At 37.7% G+C, this 21,228-nt stretch overlaps 2 protein-coding genes across 15 annotated transcripts in view; one reads left to right on the forward strand and one right to left on the reverse strand.

Annotated features, from left to right (window-relative positions):
* Positions 1-21,228, reverse strand: part of LOC132906141 (probable beta-hexosaminidase fdl) — a 39,621-nt gene that overhangs the window by 11,169 nt on the left and 7,224 nt on the right. For 3 of the 9 annotated variants that reach the window (XM_060958018.1, XM_060958017.1, XM_060958024.1), the window contains one exon: positions 11,250-11,317. The exons of 4 other annotated variants lie outside the window; for them this stretch is intronic. In XM_060958018.1, coding sequence (XP_060814001.1) covers positions 11,250-11,308 — 59 coding nt within the window. In that variant the 5' untranslated portion in view covers positions 11,309-11,317. Of the gene's footprint in view, positions 1-1,174; positions 1,282-11,249; positions 11,318-21,228 lie in introns of those variants that run through there. 2 more of the 9 variants (XM_060958019.1, XM_060958016.1) reach the window with 1 other exon arrangement.
* On the forward strand, positions 4,083-17,025 carry LOC132906143 (uncharacterized). 6 transcript variants are annotated; one of them, XM_060958029.1, is made up of 5 exons: positions 4,083-4,473; positions 7,794-8,005; positions 8,815-9,006; positions 12,316-12,472; positions 13,977-17,025. In XM_060958029.1, the coding sequence occupies exons 2-5, from the start codon at positions 7,974-7,976 to the stop codon at positions 14,310-14,312; spliced, it is 717 nt and encodes a 238-aa protein (XP_060814012.1). In that variant the 5' UTR covers positions 4,083-4,473; positions 7,794-7,973; the 3' UTR covers positions 14,313-17,025. The 6 variants fall into 6 exon arrangements, with proteins under 6 accessions (XP_060814012.1, XP_060814010.1, XP_060814014.1 ...); XM_060958027.1 differs by having other exon boundaries at positions 4,465-4,569; positions 7,813-8,005; XM_060958031.1 differs by having other exon boundaries at positions 4,465-4,513; positions 7,813-8,005.

Here is a 21,228-nt window from a genome sequence, read left to right on the forward strand (position 1 = left end):
TCTTTCGTTTTATAAAATAATGAAAATAATGGATGCACAACATTTTTCGTTTTATATTATTTTATCGAATTACGTATGATCCATTTTGCTCTATCGAAATAAAGATCACAACGTTCGACAGATTAGGTTTCACGTTTGTATAAAGATGCGTCGTTGTAAAAGACGCGTCTGTAAAAGAAAGCCACTTTTCGGACAACCTAATAGACTATTTGCATGGAAAATACGAGAGTTCGTGAAATATTGATTTGTAAAATTATCGAAAGTAGAGTGCGGTATCGCAGTCATATTGATTGTACATATTGTACATATTTGCTTTTATTTAATATTTACTTTGATATCGATTTTTCCCGTTTTCTTTAGATTACTTAGATTTTTACACTATAGTCGAGGGTGTAAATTATTTATCGCGTGTATCTTTCGCATTTGCGACATAGGTAAACATAACAGTGTTTGAATTGCTTCCAAGCTATTACTCGATGGAACGTTGCCTATTAAAATAATTTTCTAGCGAATCTTAGCGATTTATTTTCTGAGAATCGACCGACCATTACACTTTCATTTACCGTGGTCATGAACAAAGCCATAAATTGCGAATCTCGGTGAGTCGGCTTACGTTCAAGCCGAAATAAAACTGGCAGAGTTTCCAAGCTTAATCTCGCACCAAGAGATCAAACGACTGACCAACTACAGCAATTTGATAGAAGACACTCGGTAGTAAATACTTCGATATTTGCCTAACTGTAGCGTGATTCTCGAATCTCTCGTGTATCGCGCCAACAAGCTCCAAGACTTTTAACGTTTTAAGACGAATTTTTACGCAAATCCACGTTTTTGACAATGTAATTAGAAAGAAAGATCTCTTTTATAACTAATATTCTGGATATATTATATATTGTTTCATATTAACTGCGTTCTGTGCAATTTTGCGCTTTCAAATATCATACAAGTGCATAGAAACCTGCGGTCTAAATATATTTATCAGATTCAAGAGAAACTCATTCATCGATCGACAAGTCATTCTGCAAAGGAGATTTTTAAGTAATGAAAAAGACGACAATAAGAAGTGAGTCGAAAATGACTGAACTGACAGAGAATTTAAAACGAAGCGATAGCTTTCTGACGTTAACCGATCGAAATAAAAATGAATTGAGAATCGACTGGAATTATTTTTTACCTTCGTACATAATTCCGTAAGAAAGTATCGAGTACGGAGTAATTGCTCGTTTTCAATGAAAACGGGAAACGGTATTTCGTCTGTTGAAGCATCGAGCACCAGCGAGTAGCGACTTATTCCGTAGTTTCGCCTTTACTAACCGTGGACTGTGGACTAACTTCGCCTCGACCGCTATTGCGTATCGGGAGGCTCAAGTTTTCGTGTTAACGAACAACCGCTGGCCGAGAATCGATTGGAACAAACCTATATGGTAAATTGAGTCGAAGGACAGGCGAAAGTTTCACGGTAATTTTATGCGGACACGTCGATTGTCGTGCAGGGGTTGAAGACAGGGGAGACCGATGAGAAAGAGTCGGTTGTACGAAGTACGCCTTTGTCTTTTGTGCTTCTGATTGATTAAACGAGCGATAGCTTCCTTCGTGATATACAGTGAACGCTATAACAATCTGAATATTTCTCTTTTGGGCAATAATCTTTCATAATTTGTTTACGAAAGGCAAAACTCAGTCGTAGATTCTTTCATCGAGAATTTTATGTTTTATCATTTTGAGAATCTTCGCTGAAATATTCATTTACCGGTACGACGATAGGAAAGACAAAAAGGAAAACTTTAACGAATTGCTTTTTTAAACGCGGGAATTTAAACCTTCAAGCTTCTGCAGAATTGCCCAACAAAACGGGGACGTTTTAGCACAAAGGGCGTGCGAGTCGAGGTGTGCAATGCACGTCCCTAAAAAGGGGACGTCTCTTCGAACAGAAAAGTTCTCGTGCTTACAAAGGGTTTTTGTTTCAAGCAGACGTGCTGTTCCATCTCGATACACGTTCCGGCGTCGGTAGAACACGTGACTCACACTTGGGGACGATGCTTTTGTGTAATTAGGTCTCGTGACCCCTTCTAAGGCGTGTCGTGTACCACGAAAATAATTCGTCGTTCCTGGCCAGACAACTGATTAAGAAGAAACCCAGTGCCACGTGTTAATCTTTTTTTTAATGGGAACTGTAATTATAATACAAGTTGTATTGCATGGAATATTATTTACAAAAGATTTGAGAAAAGAAACAGTAATTTAGCGATATTGCCAACGTTGATTTCTTTTTTATTGGATTCGAAGATCTTAGAATTTTTGGCGAACGTTTGATCACGTCGGTAGGATTATTTCAGATATCATATCAAGCAACGCTTTGAGAAAAAGTAACGTAAATGGTAAAGTAATTTCATATGAATTTTAAAAAGCAGTTGTAACTTCAAGGGTGGAGAATTAACGTTCGATCGAATTCAGAGATTTAAAATTCACAATGTTAGAATAACGTTAATTTAACAGAAACGTTACAAAGTTCTAGGAATCTAAAAAATTATCAGATCTGCTTGCCAGATACCGTGTAACTATCTTATGTACTGAATATGCTGTTTGCATTACTAATTCGAGTTGCAGGCCACTCCTGTGATATTGTACATGTCTACTATACATTTGTCATGATACCGCTATACATCTATCGTGTCATACGTTCGTGTGTAAGCCAGTTGGGAACTTCTCGGGTCTCGGACCGAGCTGATATTCCCTATCATAGAGTAGAATGCTGTTAACATGACTCCTGGCATCAATAATGATACCCATGTTCAGATATCACGTGAGAACCGTTGATCCGTATCCAAACTAATAAAACGTTCTAAATAAACAAAAGAAGCATTCCATCGCGTTAAGTCCAGAGATCTATATCAAATAATCGATAGCAAACTCACTGGTAGCGAGAGAAACCACAATTCGCAAGCTTTTGGACCTGCGGTAAACCGAAAGCCTCCGTCGTTGTGGTACAGTTCGATTTTTCCAGGATATCGTTTAAATTAAAAATACTGAACAACGAATGAACAATGATATTAAACAGCTGGCAAATTCAACTGCAATAACTCGATAAATTATGTTAAGGAATTAGCAAAACACTATGTTTTATAACGTTAGAGGATTCAACAATTCTATAACCCGCGACTCTACGTCTAGTTGCCATGCAATTCTTTTCCTTTTATTATCACGGATTATTTTCCAATGGTCGTTATCTTGATAACGATATCGAACCATAAGAGCATCATAAGAGAACCATCGACGCTATCACAGTTTGGGTTATCACGCTGAACAACGTTGTTGTACTTAACGGCACTACGATTGAATACGAAGGATTGATAGCGCGTCTTGCGAATCCCGATGAAGCTAACTGAAAGGATGGCGAAATCTCGGGAAGCCTCAAACTGTAATAGACGCAATAACGTTCGGATAAGTGTTGACATTGAATTATCTTCAAACTGATAACGTATCAAGTACGGTATCAATGCGATTTTACTTTGATTGCAAGTTGAACGTTGACATATACATTTGGTATATGCGTAATATAAAATGTGAAATATAATATAATATACGCTGTTCACGTTGTTCTTGGTGGCCACCGGTATCGGTGCCAATATCTTCATGTAGTCGACTGCGATGCTGGGCGAAACGTTGGAATCCTCTTCCTTTTGGACACGCCACTTTCCCGAAAATCTCAAAAAATGTTGGACCACAAGTATCGTTAGATGTATCGATGTTAAGTATAACAATGTGAATAGCGACGATTCAGACTGTGGAGTACGCTCTCTTACTCTTTCAAGATTTTGATACAATATGACACAATATACATGCAGAAAATGCAAAAGTGACTCACAAATAATGACACTCGGTCAACAACGTGCAGCCCAAATTGTTGTTCCCAGAAGCGTGATATTTCGATAGAATACACTTTTTATTGCGTAAGCCTAGGATTAGAAAGGATTTTTACAAATGTGGATCATAGAGGGGTAAACAGGGCGTAGAATTTTTTTGAAAGATACTTATATTCCACAAGTTGCTAAAGTTAGAGACACGACGAAACGAAAGGGAACTAATTGGAACGAAAATTTGAGAATATCGCGGACTACGAAGGGTTATGGAAAGGTGGAATGTAGACACCTTGGCCCTGTTTGTCCCGCCACGTCCCAGTTCTACGTCAGTGGATAGGTTCGTCCTGCCACGCGAGGCGTCACGACGCTTCGCGGCGTGCGCCGGCGGCGAACGTCGCGGCGTCGCCTCGACTGGTAGCCAGGCAACGCGTATAATATGACCAGCGTAATAGTTTGAAACGAAACGGTCGCGGGAGCGGATCGGGTTCCTCGTCCAACCATTTCTTCCCCATTTTTTTTTCATTTTTTTAATCTCGCGATCCTTCGTCGTCGTCGTCGTCGTCGACGACACCGGGCTCGATGGAGAACGGAAGTGGCACGCGACAGTACCGAAGTGGCACGCGACAGTACCGAAGGAAACCAAGGGAACGCTTGTACGTACACGTCGTGCACGCTTTATGCCGCGTTTCCATCGTGGAAAATACGTTTGGTAATTTACGTCGACTGAATTTGATAGCGTTAGATCTTTCCTGTGAAGAAAAAAAGAGAAAAAAAGAAAGAGAAAGAAGGAATAGAAGGAATGTTCCGGTATTTTGGAAGTTTCAAAGTATGGTTGGGATTAGATGTATATATACGTGGAAGTGAGAGAAAATTTTAGGTTACAAAGTGTGAGTTTAATACCATTATGGTGCAGTAAAATAACCAAAAATAGGAGAAAGACTTGCGGATAGAATATACAACTATCTATGCATAATCTTTAAGAACCAGAAGTTCGAGTTAGTATTAATGATGTAGTAGTTTCATAATCTTTTACTAGCCGATACAAGTATGCCAAGGCGATTAATAAGTATATTGCGGATGTTCGTGTAATTATAGAAAATTTCAAAGTGAAAAAAGTTACATATAATATATAAAAATACAGGAAATATTCGAAGCAAAATATTCGTTTAGATATTTCATGGAGGAAACAAATCCCTATTTTCCTTTAGCTATACTCATAAAAGTATGAAATTGCTTAAAGATCTGCACTGTAGCCATAAGTTCTTCTTCTTCTTCTTCGGTATAGTCTAAGCCTATGTCTGTTAAAAAATTAATTTCGTAAATTTTTCACGATAAACCGCCAGCCTTCCAGCCTAACGCCATTGCGTCCTACGGTTTTAAGTAAAGTAATCAATGGAAAAATAGGACAACGTAGGCAGGAAAACAAAGGGGCAGAAACTTTGTGAAATATAAAAAGGGTCGTAACGCTTGTGTCATTGATTATATCTTTGAAACTCGATCTTTATCGTCGAAGTAGTAAGATTAAATATGAGGGCGGTGGTGTAGGTTTCGATCTACCGAGTAGGTTGATGAGTTATGTAAAGTCATTTCAACGATGAATGACTATCTTTAAATTATCCTTGACCAAGTGCGATCCCAATGCACAGCTGTTGCTAGAAGATTTGAAACGTTGTATCGGTGTGACTCAGGCTTCAAACATAAAAAATAAGTACGGCGGAATACGAAATGACGGTGCATGCTTGACGACGGATATAATGAGAGACCGATAATGATGATAATAATTATTCGTGATGGTTTGACTGCAACCGATTGATTGTCGTACATGCACGTTACGTTAAAAAGGAAACATTGCGGAGAGAAAGAAGTACTGGACGATGTTGTGCATATTTCGGAATACTTCAATTTAATAATAACATTGATTAACGGGTGAATAGTTAGCGTGATAATCCAGTTTTAGTGACAGATTTCATATTACATCGTAAACTTTGTATCTTTTTATACGACACTAAAAAAGAAAGGTCATCAGGTATCGTTTCATAGTCCGCTAAGCTGAAAGTTTCGTCAATTGAGTAGGCTTGGCATAAATCGATCGTACACCGGTGAAGGACGAAACAAACGGCGCAAGAACTATAAAGAAGCTTTGTTCGTTCGAATATTTATCTTGCATCGCGTGCATCAGACATTTTATGCAATAAAAGGAAATAAAACACCTCTTTTATACTTTTTCCAGTTCTACGAAGCTTTTATCGAGTACGCAATTTTCTAACCTAAGAAATCTAGGCTATAGATGAAAAACATAATAACGCATTTCCTGTTCTTTGCAAGAGAACAGTTTTGAACCTTGGTACGTTATCAATCTTCTCCGCGTCAAAGCTGCTTTTTCATTCGATTTTGCAATTAAGTATGTGTCTTTCTCTCATCGTTTTCAACATTTAAACGACATTAATGACATTAGTTAGGTAGATTAATATTCATTAAGTTAGGTAAATACATCTCTTTTTAGTCACCGAATGTCACAAAAGTCAGAAAATCTACAAAAATGTACTTATCACATTTTCTCCCGTTAAAACTACAAATAGAAAATTAGTATGGAAGAATATATTTTTAAATAAAAAATTTGTCGAGCAATTAAGGTCAACCGAAATAAGTAAGTGGTCGTCTAAAAAAATTCTAATATCTAAAAACAGAAGTTTGAAATACGCTGAATGAAAATTGTTGAAAAAGAAGAGAGAGAGAAGCTAATGAAAAATTCACAGTCGCACGAAATCTTGATATACACGACACACCATTGGCTATTTTAATACCGTGTCAAGGAGTTAATTACGCATGCTTGTATTCAAGATATTCGCTTTGTTTTCCATTGGGGGAATGTACGTCTATAAAACTAGGACGTATTTTAATTTCCATATGAAATTCTTTGTATTTAATCTTAATCGAAGCTTTTCATTCACCTCGCCTCGATACTAATTTCTTTCGTCACGATCGCGTATTACTTTTTCCCTGACCAATTACAGGTTATTAACTTCCATTTAGCTAATCCTCGACGATACGTTTTTATTAGCAGAGTCGGAATAAAATCGGAAAAAAATTTAATCGAAGGTGAGATTAACTTTTATAGCTGTTATTAGCAATATTAGGATAGATATCACGATTATAAAACTCGTTTCCTCGATAGTTTTTAGAATTTTTCTTTTAGGAAATGTATTCTTTAAAATCAGTTTTATGTTAATAAGTCTCTTACGTCAAAGCTGTTAATAAGATTATTACACATTTAAAATCGCACCAAAGTATACAAGACTGTTTAAATATTCAATTACGAGTCACAACGACAGGCCATTCTGTAAAAAGTCTACGCGTTTTATAATTTTCTTTACATTTTTCTCTCACCTTAGCTTTAAATTGTCCTGAAACAAACGAACTACTCTATCGTTTTCCTTTGTGAAAAAATCGAACCGCGGAGCGCAGCTGATTCACGGGCTTCGGGAAATTATCTTGTTGTTCGATCGACAGCACGCTAATGTTCCAACTTTGTTGATATACAAGATATCGAAGTAACGTATTATCATCTACATCGAAACTGATTCTACCATTAAGAAAAGTGCGATTCTAATCGACAAAACAAACGAATCCTATATTTGCTAAAAGTGTAACTTCACGTACATATATCTAACGTTCTAAAATTTCTCTTATGCTTCGAGCTTCTTATAGCAAAAAAGTTCTTCCAGATCTTAGGATCTTTTTAAATATTTTAAATTGCAGAATACGTGTCATCAATCCCGATTTTCTTAAAAATATCTTTCGATATAAATGAAACTATAAAAGAAAACAGTTTGTTCCTGTTCGTGCTACCATACGAGGTCAACTATCGCGGAGGAACGCGGACCAACAGGTTGGAAGGGAAGGCGAGGACAGGGGATCAAAGGCTAAAAAAAGACGAATTAAAATTGCGCAGGTAGAGTCTGCGGTATGCGACAAAAACGAGCATTTTGATCGAGGAAAGCCAGGAAGATCGAAGGCCGAATAATTTGATGCAAATGCGTCAGGGAGGCATCGAAACGACACGACGGTATCAGCAACCTCGAATATATCGTGACTACAACAACACGCTCCAAAATGTCCTACGACTCGAGTCCATCGGTGAAAAGGTAAGGGGTGGCTTTTAGCTGGAATCTCCGCAAAGGGCATGATCGATAAACCACGACACCATTTTTAAAAGGTTCTTGTACGAATATCGTTTTAAAAAGCAGTTGTGTCTCAACGTGTCAACAACGAAAATGAATTCATAAGAAAAGCTTAACGCGCGACTTCTCTGTCTTTTTCCTTTAGGAAATTTCAAACAACTTTTATATCTACCTTTATTATAATTTTAAAAACAGTTAAGACGATTGGATTAGTGGAATAAATTAAAGCAAACCAATAATACGCTTACGGATAAAATAGATTTTTTCCGTGGCTCTTTCTAGTCGTTGTTCTAAGAAATCTTTATATATCCAGCTTTACGCACACGCTAAATTATGTTTTTAGCTGGTGAATTTTTTCGATTACGTTATATCCAATTTTACGCTACGCACGTATTACGTAGCTATTATCGTTGCTTTTCTTCTACTTCTATCTTCGCATTTTCTATCTTGCTTTATTTCTTGCATCACGGATATATACACAATTGTGCGTGTATCTTGGCTTTACAATCGTCCTATTAATAAATGATAACAGTGACAAGAACCTATTGTAAATAAACACTAAGGTCTATCCTTGTCATAAATAAATCTCATGCTCGTCAATTTCGATAAATATCCACGGATCGTACAGATTTGTAGACATCGAGCATCGATGCTTTATCAGGTTTCTCAGATTATATAAAACGTAAGAATTTAATTGTAAAACACGAAACGCAGAGTGTTTCTTAGAACAGGCATAAAAGTGGACAAACCGCATGAGAAAAGGAACGTTTCAGGACCGCGTTTCGGCGAACGATGACAATGCTCGCCGCTATGGAAGCTACTTCGAACAAGCGTAATATCACGAACATGTATGAGGATGCCATTTTACCAGAATACAATGTCACCACGACAGCAAGCGGAGCGGCTAGTAAGACGAGTCACTTCGAGACCGATTTGCATGGGAATGTTAACATTCTTCTCGGCGGGTGAGTAACCGGCTTTCGATGCACGATACTCGATACCGGTCGATCGATTCGATCGGCGATACACAATCCCGCAATCCACAGCTTTCAACGACTTTCTATCGTCACACGGGGAAACTCTACACGTGTTTTCGATTTAGTCGAACGGTATCCCGCGGTAATATTTTGTTCCATTGTACCTTGGCAGGGAATTTGCCTGGAATTTTCTTGGATGAAATAATGACAAATTTTTCTATGGAGAAATAAACGCAGAGAATTTATTTAAAATTTCTTTTCTACAGAGTCATAACAGGAAATCGATCGTAGATATTTGGCCATGGAATCTGATCATTGATTTATCGATGAATATTTTTCTATATCGTTACATTAATATTACAAAGAATTTAGTTTCAAAACTGTGAGGTATTTATTTTACAACATCGCGGGGAATTCAGCCAATGTTTGTCTATACAAAGAAATTTACTTTAGATATTTTCCTCTGCTATGATGATATGGAATTTATTTGATATATTTTCTTGCGGAATCCCATCGTCGAATATCTTTCCGCGATACTAAATTTTCTTTTAAATATTTTCCATTAGAAAGAAAGTTGAAAAAGTTTATTTTATATTTATCTTATCCTATGGAAATAGATTAATTACGGAGAGCCCAGTTTGAACATTTTTCTACGAAATCTCTGTGAATTTATATTAAGCACTTTTCTACGGAATTACGAAGGATTTATCTGAAACGTTTCTAGGAAAGGTGGTACATTTATCATTGAATATTTCTGTCGGGAATCGATTTATTTATTTATTTAGATAACTGTAGAAAATTTATTTCAACTACTTCTAAATCGAGCGACCTTTAATCGAACCATTTTTATGATGTTCGAGTGCTATTAATAGCGATACGTTTCAGGATGAGTTGTTCCAGCTATTTGTATTTTCAACGGCTTCATTAACTCATCGATCGGTGTTATGTAACAAGGAACGACGTAAATACGCTTTATTTAAATTTTAAATTATCTTCGTAACATGATTAAACAGAGAATCTGATAAAGAATAATTAAGGACGCCAGAGACGAATTTCCATAGGTTCATTATTTTTAAATCACTTGCAATTTATAATATTAATCAACCAACGGTGTCTCTTTGCTTGATTAAAGTCCACGCAACTTTCATACGGCTCTTCCCTGCAGAGCAAAGAAAAGATAACATCCGGTAAGCACGATTTAGCCTCCTTTCTATGTTATAGACCGTATTTACCGAGTAAACCACTAGATCAGTGTTTCTCAAACTCGATTCTTGAACTTCTTACGCTACAAACGTGCAAGTAACTTTTTGAAAAAAAAAAAAAAAAGAAAAACAAGTAAACAGGACATAGCGTACTTAGTATAGCGAGCCTTCGTATTAAAAAACTTCGCGAAACTTTCATTCAATATCGAACATGTCATCGTAGAAACACTAAAATCTCATCGAAGAAGAAGGAAAGAAAATTCGATGGAAATTCAAAGAGAAGATACTCGGTCGGATCTCTGGACGAGTTTATAAATTTCGTAATTTCAATTTCGAACAAACGAAGAACGTTCCAATCAATTTTCAAACAACTTTAGAAAGATTCTACGTTCGACTTAATCTAAATCGTTCAAAACTATTATAATAAAATCGTTATTTATATACTAAAGATGTAGCAAAGAAGGAAAGATAATTCACGAATCCTCGAACGACTGTAAAATTCGACAGATTCTATCAAAACTGACGTCGGAAATTTTGAAAATATCGCGATTCCGTAATTTGCATTGAAGAAATAAGTCGAGTTGGCTCGTGACTCATAAAGAGAACGGTTTGCACAGGAAGTGGCTCCGTCACCGTAATAATTGCAGGAACAACTGTATTACAGTAGCCGTGATCATTTAATACGCGGCGTATCGTAAACAACGGCCATCGAATCACCGGTTTGCCACGATGGTGAAGCTCGTGGTCGCAGAAATCGTCTCGACGAACCGTGAAATCGCTGTGCCGTCTTTTATCCGCGTGAAACGACTCTCAACGGCGGAGACTGTTGCTTACCGTCTGCCATTACGTTCAAGTTTCTAACTTTCAAAAAGCGTTAAAGCCATTAAGGACGCTTTGAGGATGAGTGAAAGCGATTATCGCACTCGCAACAACAATCTCCAAGTTTAACATTAGCGAATATTAGCCACATTGAAATTTTGCTGTCTGAGTTTGTGTTAAATCAATCAGCGACAGATTTTGTTTACTCACGTTCTTAGGTGGAATAGCTTCTTTGGTGCCTGTACGTTGATTTCGAAGATTCTTTTCATTTCTGTCGCCTACAATATAGAGGGTGATTCGTTTAAATAGATTATTTTTAGTATTTCTAGTACTTTTTTATTTGATATGATGTTGAGGGGAGAAAGGGTGGAATTTTAAGAGATACTAAAAGCTTTTTAAAGGAACTTGTCGCTCGATCACACTACGAAACAGGTTTTTAAGAATATATTATATTATATAAACGATATCAGAGCGATCGACTTAAACGAAATGTTCTAAAATATTGAAATACACGTTTTACCGTGGTTGGCTAGGGAATAAAGACGAAACGAACGTCAACCCATAATTTATATCTCATTCGATTAACTGTAGCTGTTTATCATACGATACTTGAAAACTAATTTCTTCGTTTATCACGGTGATGTTGCCAGTAGCGAATTTCTATTGTAAATATACAAATGAAAAGCCATTAAAAATAGATCGATATTTACATAACTTTTGAAACAAATACTTGTCGGTAAATACTTTATTTTGACCTTCAACTTATACCAGTGTTTTTTAAATATTACATGTATTTCCTAGATTTTTATATACATATTTAAATTTGTCTTTCCACGTATATGTAACCAAGTATTCTATTACGAACAATTCAGGATAATTAATTCACGAGAAATTTACCTTGTATTTTAACATACGCGTTTCTATACGCCGCTATATTTCCTGCATTCTACGCGTGTTTTGCATATTTAGATTTCCTCTAAATCCATCATACGTAATTCTCCCATTCATAAGCAACCAAAATTTCTATTATAAAAACCTTAGGAGTACGGTCGTTTAATTCGCGACAAAATTCACCCTATAAGAGAGGCTGCACGTCTACGAATCTCGTCTAAAATCGATAATAAGATGAACCGTGGCTGAAGATGATTTAAAACGGTCGCACAACTATGAGAGAAGAGGTTGACGCGCGATAAATATACGCTAGATGGTCTCTTTTCTCTCTTGGCTACACGCTCGCGTTATTCTAACTCGCGGCACGGGCTCTGTTTTCTTGCAGGGCGATGCTCAGCGGCGTGATTATGGTCGTCCTACTGATGTGCTACTGTTGTCACAAGAGCATCCGGAAGAACCGACCGCAAGAGTACCCGCAATACTGGAGGACAGAGCCAGACGTGCATAGCCTCGAGGTCTTCACCACGGAAGCTCACGCTGCTGTGAGTAACCTTTCTCATGATGCACGTCAAATTGCTTAATTGACACGTCTTTGTACGAACAGACTATTTATTTCGCGTTAACCACGACTATAGCTTTCTTGTGAAATAAAAATTTTCTTTCCACGCGGTGAAATTTTCATTTATATAATGGTATAACTTAACAGAGACTTAATTTCGCTAACGCAAGATCGATTGGCCTGTGTAAAAAATCTGACAACGTAGCTTCATCGATTGTTTCTCATCTGACGTTGAAAATAACGACAATGAGGAAAAATAGACAAATAGAAATAAGTCGGGTCAACGAAGGGTTAGTGCACTCCGCTGGAAATAATTCGAATCGAGCAAATATCGCGAAGGCAAGCAGAAAGGGTTAACAATAGCAAGATCTCACTTTGAGAAAACGACGGTCGTAATTTCAAGCATTTATCAACGCAAAATACGGTATACACCGTGTTCATTATGATTCGGGTTCACGAACGTGGTGCACTTAAACGGCACGTTATGTAAGATTCAGTTAAAATAGCACACGCGAACCGAAGTTTCCGTGGCCCGATCAGATCGAGTTGGATTTAGGTGATGGTCGGATCTACTCGATCGTTCTGAGAAACGGATATCTTATCCGTGTTTCCCGACAGGCTATAGCTAAAATCGGTAGCCTCGTTTTCGATGAAAACCAACCCTTTTCAGGTTAATCCGGCCTTGTGCTAAGCGCGATACGAACATATTACGCGATGATTATATTATGCCGTATAACTGACTAATCGCGCGATGCTCTATCATTTGCGGTGAAATCGTTTGCGGTTACCCTGGCTAAACTAATACGATCCTATCGATCAGGAATCTTCGTTTCACGGTTGGCTCGGCTTTCGTCCGCACTCTTATCCAATGAAAACTGTGTGTTACGTCTCTGTCGAAAGACTGACAATTTTTAGATTAATTCACGAGGAAAATTACAGAAGCTGAAAGTTAAAAAAATAAAAAAGAAACGATGAAAATTTTGTCTGCGAGTAAAATAGGTCATCCTCGAGGAATTCCTACCGTGATATCTCTAAGAATGTTTCGTCTTATACGATTAACACGATGTTCACCTTCGATATTAACGTTTTACGTTAATTCGATATTAAAGCCGATCTTTGCAATTTAGCTGATTCGCGAGAATACGTACATATATGTATATCTATACCGATGAAAATTAGATAAACGTTCTGTTAGTAGATTTGCCTGACGCGTGATGAATATTCCACCATCAATTGGCCAGATTTCGCACGAATTAAATAATTACTCGCGTATCGATTATATAAGCTTTAATTGTTCATTGTTAGACACGTGGACATTAATCGTCTAGCGTTTAAACGCTCATTAGTATCCTGCCTCGTGACTATTTCGTTCGAATCGCAGACTTGTTTCTCGCGAAATAACGCTCATCTCGTTTCGATGTCCGCCAAGTTCGCCGGTATAAAACTAAACTCTAAAATTGCTCGATATCGATGTTCGTTTTTTTCAGTGCTGCGATAGACAATCGACGGGCGAGGGAAACTTGGACGAAAGCACTTACGGTGCCCTTTCGTGCCCCGTGACGCCAAACTCTGGTCCTGGACCACCGCCGACCTACGACAGTCTGATCTTCGACTCGAGAAGCCTGCCCAACTTCATCGACAAGAAGCCCGAAGGTGCGGAGACGCCAGGAATTATAATCCCTTCCATGATGTCTACGTTACTAAACTTGAGCACGACCGTGAGATCCACGGAATGCAACGAGGCCACGGAACAAGAAATTTCCGACGAAGGATTGCCTTCTTACGAAGCCGCCTTAAAGTTGGACGCGAACGGCTACGTGTAACACCGACGACCGACACGCCTCTCTGATCCCGAAGAATTTTACGATTCCTCGAATCGATCGCGTTCCTTCGCGTATCTGTCTTCAAGTAGAGCAGAGAGATTGGAACGTCGAGGAATTGGAAAGAAGGAAGTTAGGTCCATTGATTTTCCACTTTTGCGCCTCCGCTTCTCTACGTTTGGGAAAACCTTGCCTCCTTGTGTTTACAGCGTCGCGAAGAGAAGCTTTTTCCACGGATCAGACTGCGATTCGAGCAAGACCGTGTGCAATTGAAATTTCTCAAAGTTACAAAATCCAAGGAAACAGGACGAGGAAAGAGTGACGCTTGGAGTGGAGCAGTTGCAGGATGTTCGAAGGAGAAGTTTCTAGTCTTCGTTTTTAATCTCGAGAGAAGCGTTCGTCGAACAACGAAACTGTAAGTTGACAAGCATCGGACGCTTAGATCTAATTCCGGGATATTGAAGAAACAGAGCGAACTCATGGAAGATGAGAAATTGCTGGGGAATCAGGATCGAGTAGTTTCCAATCGATATGTTGCAAGTTACTTGGAAGGAAGATGTACGCATTGTTTTTCTGACTCCGAAGAAGAGAGGTTCGTTTCGAGGAAGAAATTGAGATAAATAGAAGCACCTGTGGATGTTCGATCCTCCGATCGAATTTATGGGAGACGAGAAATCTTTCGGAGAATAGGTTGCGATCCATAGGTTCGAAATTACGTGTCTGGTAAGAACGATCTTTGCCTGTGATTTTTAAACAAGAAAAGAGCCGCGAGATAAATATTTAGGACGACATTAAACTTTTAATCGAGTTTGCGACGAATGAAAGATTACGTATCGAGTGACGTGAAACAAAAGTGTTTCAGGCTGTTTGAGAAAAGAAAGGAAAGAGTGACGATTGAAACGGAGTACGCGAATCAGATGTCGACAATCCTACGACTTTTCTGAAACCGTGACACTTGATCTGTGAATTACTGAATTATTATCTGTGAATATAATGTGATTAGATGAATGTTGATTTGTGTTTGATTAAATCGAGTACCGAGACTCGAGAATTCAGCGACATCGTGCAACGAACGTATTCTAAAGAATATCCTGCATAATATCTCATTTCATATCATTTAGAAACTCGAATTCTCATCAATTTTCATGTAACGTGTAAACCTGCTCTAAATAAATGCGAAAAATATATAATATACAAGCATTTTGGAAAACCAGGCGTGCTAATTGTTCCAACTATCCACAGTGTTAAACGTCGGATATATCCGCAGCAACTGTTTACAATGAATGCATCGTGATCGCGTAAATTCGCGTAAATTCGCGTAAATAAAGAGACAGAAACAACGATATCCGTTGGACAGATCGCGATCGTCGTTAAACTTTTCATCGGCTGAAATAGTACGCAGAGAGCGCAAGAAATCGATGATCTTATCCTTCAGCAAGTGAAGGCCACTTTAGTGGTCCTCAACCATATCGTTGATCAGCTTAAAGACCACTTTAGGCGGGCATGAATTACGCCTTCGTTTATGGTCGTTCGCGGAGCTGATCGAGTGTCGCGAATTCGTCTACGTGTTAGTTAACGTGGCTGATCGGAGTCCTCGAAACGGCTTATGAAAACATATTTCTATTCTCGGTGAGGAAAAGACGAGAAAAAGGATTGAAAGAAGTTTTGGCGAGAGGTTCGGATATCGATAAAAATGTGCAGCGCGACGATTCTATTAATCGAAGGAAACCAATCTGACAAAATTGCGCGATAAGCGAGAGGATTTAAAATATCGTTCTCTGAGCGACGAGAAATTCCACGAATTTGGATTTGCCACGTTTCTTCGATAATTTATTCTCGTTGCGAAAAGAATATTTTTAGTTTCAATGGTGAAAGCACAGAAAAGAAAATTAAGGAAAATATCGCGAGGTTCCGATAGCGACGAAAATATCGAACGTTTTCTTTTAATAGAAGAAAATCAATTTGGTAAAATGGACAAAATAGAAAAATAATAAATAAACGATATCGTGCTTTGAACAACGAAGAATTCCGTATATTCGAATTCGTAATATCTCTTCTGATAATAGACACGATAATAGACAAAAATAGCGATATAAATTATTCTATTGGAGCGTAAGACTTGTTCCTTTTAAAAATTAACGAACGACGAATATTTGACGAATTATCTAGGAATATTTGTCTTGCAGAGGCAAAATAGTTTAATCTATTCTCAATTTCTTATCGAGTAAATAAAACATTAGTTAAAATAAAATCATAAGCACATTTTAATAACGCCATTTATATATATAACGACATGATAAAATTCCACTTTAAAATTGCAAGTGTAATGAATTATTATCTGGCTTATCAGCCAGAGACTAAATAATATGTTATAATTATAATACAAGCATGTAAATTGTCTCCTTAATGTCAGCGATTACGCGGTGACAAGTTAATTTCAAAGTGTATTCCCGTGTTTCAGATAGTTATTGCTTATCTATAGTTATTTCATTCAACGAATTCTGAAACGTGTGACGTCGGGACCGGATACACATTGCAATCCAAGATAAACGATATGTTATCGTAGTGCAGTATGCAAAATTAGCATAAAACTAATCACCGTGGAGTTTGTGACAATCCCTCGAGACATCTAATGCCATTAACCGACATATTAGTTTATTTGTTTATTCATATGTTTCCTCCATAGCGTATAATAAAACAATACGTATTAATATAACTTTGTTTTGTACTCGAATCTTATCGATAAATACTATTTTTTATTTTCCTTTTTTAACAGCAATTATTTAAAAAATCCTACCCCATAAATTAGAAAAAGAAATTGTTTCTCTTAAATCGTCTCAAACTATCTTCATTTCCTATCGCGATTATATTTTTATTTTTTATCGATATCCGTGTATTTTTCCTCGTGATTCAAGCGTAGTCGCGTAGGTTGTGGATGAAGTGAAATCATGATAGTCGTATCTCGTTATAGAGCTGATAAAATTGCAAAATGTTTCGTATTACGCATAACGGTAGTTCATTAAGTGTTTTAACAACAGTTCAAATATTTTCCCAAGCCACTCTAATTAGGGTAACGTGTACTCGATAGTATCTCAAGTATCGTATTTGTAATATCTACATATAAAGACGTTTAAATAACCTTTAAATCGCGTAATATCATTATAATTATTACAATACGGTAAGTCGATCGTCGATCGTTCGTTATCATCCGGAATGGAACTATTTACGAGATCCACGGCTACCTTATTTAAAAGTTCGTGATCGAGAGTAGGAAAGTTTCGACGTGTAATCATTTTCCGATTTTGTCGGTTGGAAAAGAAGGAGGGTCGGAAGTTCAGCAACTACCCTCGTGAACGGATCGACGATTTCCGGTCGGCTGCGAAAGTGGATTGCCATTCGTGACAATAAATTATTTCACGCCCGTTAAAGCAACCTTTTTTGTCACGACGGAACGTTACGAAAGAGGAAATCGTAAAACGAGCTGTGAAACGATCCGCGATGTTGTAAACCCGTGCTCCGCTTCTTCGAAGGCTTAACTCCTTCGAGAGGAAAGAAACCGATTGTACCAAGAAAAATTTCTATCAATCAGTGTTTGGTATAACATCGATCGTAACTTGCGATTGTCCTTCGCCTCTCCCATAACTAACCCATTCCATTATTTTGAAATTTTCATCGCTGTTATCTAAACGAGGCTCGATAAGCCTCTGAAACCTGACTTTCAATAGATTATGCTTTCCGATTAATTTTGCAAATTTACTTAGATATCGATCGTTTCTCATATATCTGACAATTCATTGATTTACGGTATCGCTTTGGAATTTGTCAAATTACTCCAACTCTGGTAAACAAGAAAATTTTCTACCAATGTTCCAAGCGAAAGGATATGAATTAGAAGAGTTGCATAATATTTTCTACTTATAGAATATAATTAACGTAATTTCAATAATCGATCATTGGATGTACGTATCGTGTCGCCTAACGCATATTCACGGGCCGTGAACAATCGAGAAACAGGTCGTACGAGTTCGCGTATATTTCTGACGCACTCCAAACAGGAACGTAATATGTTTCGATTAATTGGCCTTGCCGTAATGGTGCCACCGTCTGATTCATTATCCACGTCGACCGTTCGACGACAGAATAATCGCGTGTTTTACAACGTCGCTGGATTTTGGGTTTAAACGACGAACCGGAGAAGACCGGTTGGCTTTTCAAAGACTTCCACCCCATTCACCCCTTGTTCCACTGCTTTCTCGTATTTTTCTTCTTATCATTTAATAGGATACTTTCGATTCAGCCGACTTCGTGAAGCGCGTTACTTGTCTTTTATTCTGGTCCACTCTCGTTCGAAAAAGAACGCATCGAATCCGTTCTGTACATCTAAGTATCTTCGTGAAAGTTTAGATATTACTTTATTGCCACGAGGTGTAGAGTATTCAAAGAGATATTCGAATACTCGCAGAAACGTCTGACGAATAAATATTTACGATTATTTTCCAACTCTCTCATAACTAATACATTGGATTATTTTTAAATTGTCATCGTTGTTACCTAAGCGAGCGTTGTTACCTACTCTGAAATTACTTTGAAACGAATCTAAGACATTCTGAAATTTCATAAAAGCCAAAACCTAGAAAATGTTTTTTTTTTTTTTTTTTTATTTTATTTTGGTTATTTTACAATTTGTCCTTGCGGACATTTGGTAAAGTGTTATATCTTGTTGGTGAAGAAAAAAAAAATATAAATAAAAAATAATATAGCATGTGGACGGCTACCCCCAGCGGGGTGCCAGCTTCGTTTTTTCTAAGTTATATCTTTTATGAGGTCCTAGAAAATGTGAAATTAAACGTAACCACACGAACTTTGATTCTCTGAATTTTACGTGGAACCGGTTTGTACGGTAAGAAAAAGCCAAATAGTTTCTCAGCGAAACAAAGACGAATTCTTTCCTGCCGAGCCGACTAATTACGAGAAAACGTGTCTGAATCGTTGATGAAGTTTTACGCGATATAAGAAAGTGGTAAAATTTTCTATGACAAATATGAATACCTTCGTAGAATATTTACATAGAAATCATTGTTCTCTGTGAGATTAATTTCCAAGGATTGTGTTACGTCGGCCGACTCTCTGCCTAGACCGGGCCACACGTCGCGGGCAGGATGGCAACCAGATGTCTTCACATCCTTACCGCGTACCCTCGATAGACTCAAGTACCCTCCATAAATCCCAGACATTTTCTATTTAAGATCCTTCAGATCGACCAAATATTCTTTCAACGAATATTTTATTGTCCACTATGGGAAGATACAGGAAATTTGGTTTCTCTCACGTTCAGTATCTTCCGTTAGCGAAGAGGGTGGCTAAGATCCTTCCTGGTCCACCAGCCGTCTATTATCCAATCAGAAGCAACGTCTATTGCCCTCACTTTTCTAGCCAAAATTGTCATCAACAAATCCGATGGTTCCGTGCGCGAGACACACCTATCCTTAGCTTTCCTCCGCCACAGCATCGTCATCGAATGACACTGATTTTTCATCTTTCGAACGGTCAACACCTTTGACCGGGTTTCTACCTTTAGATCAGTCACCTACTTGACTTATACATACGCACAAGTGTAACTATATTCGTTACAAAGTTGTTGGAATAAACCGTAACTTATAATTTGTTATATCAGTGTCATATTCGATTCAACTACCTCTATTATCCTAACCGAAATAGGGGATCGATCATTTCACGGCGTTGATTGTCTAATTGTAACGGGAATTTACGACTTCCGTTGACGTGCTTCTTCGCGATCGCGTCTCTCCACGAGTAAACGAAACAGGTTGTAAATAGCAGAAGCGTAAAATATATTAAAATTACACGGGAAGAAGTAACCGAAAGCAAACGAAACGAATTAACTTTTGTCGGTCTAACATGCGTTCTGTTCACGAGCCGGATAAGAAACTCGTTCCATTTCGGTTCAGATAGACGAGTTGCTTGAACAAATAACCGATCCACGAAAGTACTAGCGGAAAAGACAATGGCACGCGAGCCAAGATCGTCTCGAGCCGTTTCCTCGTCTCGTGTATGCCCTCGAAACGGTGAAAGCGACTAACAAAGAACCGTGTTGTAATTATTTTAGCAAGGAAAGCTCGTGCCGCGCGAAATCACTGCAATCGAAAGGATAATTCACGAATTCGCCAGATAAAACTATTCATCGTAATTGTAAATTAAATGGCCACTTTTTAAAAAAGGAAATCGAGTTATTTATTTTGTTACATTCGGGAAAATATTCTGCAAATAATTCGTACGTTTTCAAACACATTTGTTTCCCTTTTATATACAAATACAAATTGCTGCCATGTTATTTATCGTTTATCCATGATAAAATTATCGGAAACAACGATTCATTGGTATTAAATAAAAGGCCAATTAGTGTGAGAAGAACACTCGGTGGTACCTCTTTCTCTACAAAAACATCGAAGCTACATTGTGTTTTTTAAGGTAGGTGTCATAAATATTTATCTGTAATATTTCATCGGTTTTTTAAATCTTCTACGGATAAACAAATTTATGTAACGCAGTTATTTATCGGTCCTTTAATTTTCAAGTTTCACGTTCCTGAAGATTACGTTCAAGTAAAATTCCAAGCCAACGTTAAGAGATAGAAACAAGCGAAATGTTATAACGAGGACAACACGTGATAATAAATTACGAATCGATGTGAAATTAAATAGTACAAAGTTTCGAGGGCATTCGAGTTTCATGGAACAATTGGTTCGCTGGAACGATAATAAACTCACGATTTATACCAAGCCATTTTGCAATTTCCTTTAAAAGCGAAACACATTCGGTAGCTACAAGGCCAGTCGTCGAATAACAAAGTATCCAGCAAGGCACGTGTATTATAGTAGTGCTAATTATTTATTTGCTATTT

Source organism: Bombus pascuorum, chromosome 4 (assembly GCF_905332965.1).
Source record: "Bombus pascuorum chromosome 4, iyBomPasc1.1, whole genome shotgun sequence".
In the NCBI taxonomy this organism is placed as follows: Eukaryota; Metazoa; Arthropoda; class Insecta; order Hymenoptera; family Apidae; genus Bombus; species Bombus pascuorum.

What these genes read in the sequence shown, in the direction of transcription:
- LOC132906143 (XM_060958029.1), top strand. Translation starts at nt 7,974, where the DNA reads ATGTCCTACGACTCGAGTCCATCGGTGAAAAG. An exon ending in TCGAGTCCATCGGTGAAAAG is followed by an intron (nt 8,006 to 8,814) that starts GTAAGGGGTGGC and finishes GGAACGTTTCAG; the next exon opens with GACCGCGTTTCGGCGAACGA. An exon ending in GTTAACATTCTTCTCGGCGG is followed by an intron (nt 9,007 to 12,315) that starts GTGAGTAACCGG and finishes GTTTTCTTGCAG; the next exon opens with GGCGATGCTCAGCGGCGTGA.